The sequence below is a fragment of the Myotis davidii genome, unplaced genomic scaffold (genome assembly GCF_000327345.1).
Source record: "Myotis davidii unplaced genomic scaffold, ASM32734v1 scaffold172, whole genome shotgun sequence".
Taxonomy (NCBI): Eukaryota; Metazoa; Chordata; class Mammalia; order Chiroptera; family Vespertilionidae; genus Myotis; species Myotis davidii.
In genome coordinates this window covers 3,858,417-3,859,654 of record NW_006284343.1, presented here as the reverse complement: position 1 = coordinate 3,859,654, position 1,238 = coordinate 3,858,417, and the positions used below count along the sequence as shown (strand labels likewise).

Here is a 1,238-nt window from a genome sequence, read left to right as displayed (position 1 = left end):
AAAAAAAAAAAAAAGATAGGGGTTGTGAGGGTGCGGCGAGAATGGTGGCCGTCAATACAGGGAAACAGAAGACACCATAAATGCTCCCTGTTGGCAGGTGGTGAGGCAGGTTGGGGGGCGGGGGCGCTGCAGGCAGGGCTAAGGGAATGCCCAGCTTCTCTCCCGCCTACAGGCACCTACTGAACGTCACCTGGGAGGGCCGGGACTTCTCCTTCAGCCCCGGCGGGTACCTGGTCCAGCCCACCATGGTGGTGATCGCCCTCAACCGGCACCGCCTCTGGGAGATGGTGAGAAGGGGGTGAGCCTGGGGCCCTCCGCTTCCTCTCACCGTGTCCCCGCCTCCTCTTGTGCCCACAGCTGAGCAGAGAGTCCCTTCTGTCCCTCATCCAGCCCCTCATCCCAGGGTCTCAGCTGAAACATCTCCACGGGGAAACCTTCTGGGTCCCCAGGTTGGGTGAGGCCCCTCAGCTCTGGGCTCCCCCACACACCCCGACCCCCCTCCCCTGCAGAACTTACCTTATCACATAGTCCTGCCCCTGTGGGAGGAGTAACCCACAGCTGTGCTGGCCAGGCTGACATGTAAACAAATAGAATTTGGGGAGATGGGGGCTTGAGTAGAGATGCGTGCAAAGCATTATGGGAGTAGAGAAGAGAGGCAGGACTTAGTTCTGCTTTTAAAGGAGGAAACTGGGGAAGGCATCACAGCAGTTGGGACATTGGGGCTGGGCTGCGGAGGGGTGAGTAGGAGCCCACCAGGAAGGGATACTAACCTGGTGTAGACACAGGAGCAGGAGGGTGTGGGGCGTCTGTAAGTGATGTGTTTGGTGGTGTGGAGACTGAGGAAGAAGAGTGGGGTTCTGGGTTAAGGACTTTATACTGAGGTCAGGAAAGTGAGTGTGGAAAATTAGTGACAGACTCAGGGGTGAGCTCTAGGCAGGTGCTGGAGTGGGAGGAGGCTGCAGGGATCCTCCCTGGGGCCCATGCCCAGCCCCTTGCCCAGCCCCTTCTGTTGAGCAAATGTCCTGCCCCAGGCCCTGCTCTGTCCTGCTCCAAGCATCTCCAGTGTGGGACTGGGACTCAGGTCCTGGCGCCCCCCCCCCCAGGCCTCACAGAGGGTGGGAGTCCTAGGGCTGGAGGTCCTGGGCTCAGGCCCGTCACCCTTGCAGGTGGGGCGCTGGGACCACGGCGTCCTCCACATGAAGTACCCGGTGTGGCCTCGCTACAGTGCGTCCCTGCAG

At 60.4% G+C, this 1,238-nt stretch overlaps 1 protein-coding gene across 1 annotated transcript in view; it reads left to right on the top strand.

Moving 5' to 3' along the window:
- GRIN2C (glutamate ionotropic receptor NMDA type subunit 2C) overlaps positions 1–1,238 on the top strand; it is a 21,001-nt gene that overhangs the window by 5,914 nt on the left and 13,849 nt on the right. The window contains exons 5-6 of the mRNA XM_015570559.1: positions 106–287; positions 1,167–1,234. Coding sequence (XP_015426045.1) covers positions 106–287; positions 1,167–1,234 — 250 coding nt within the window. The remainder of the gene's footprint in view (positions 1–105; positions 288–1,166; positions 1,235–1,238) is intronic.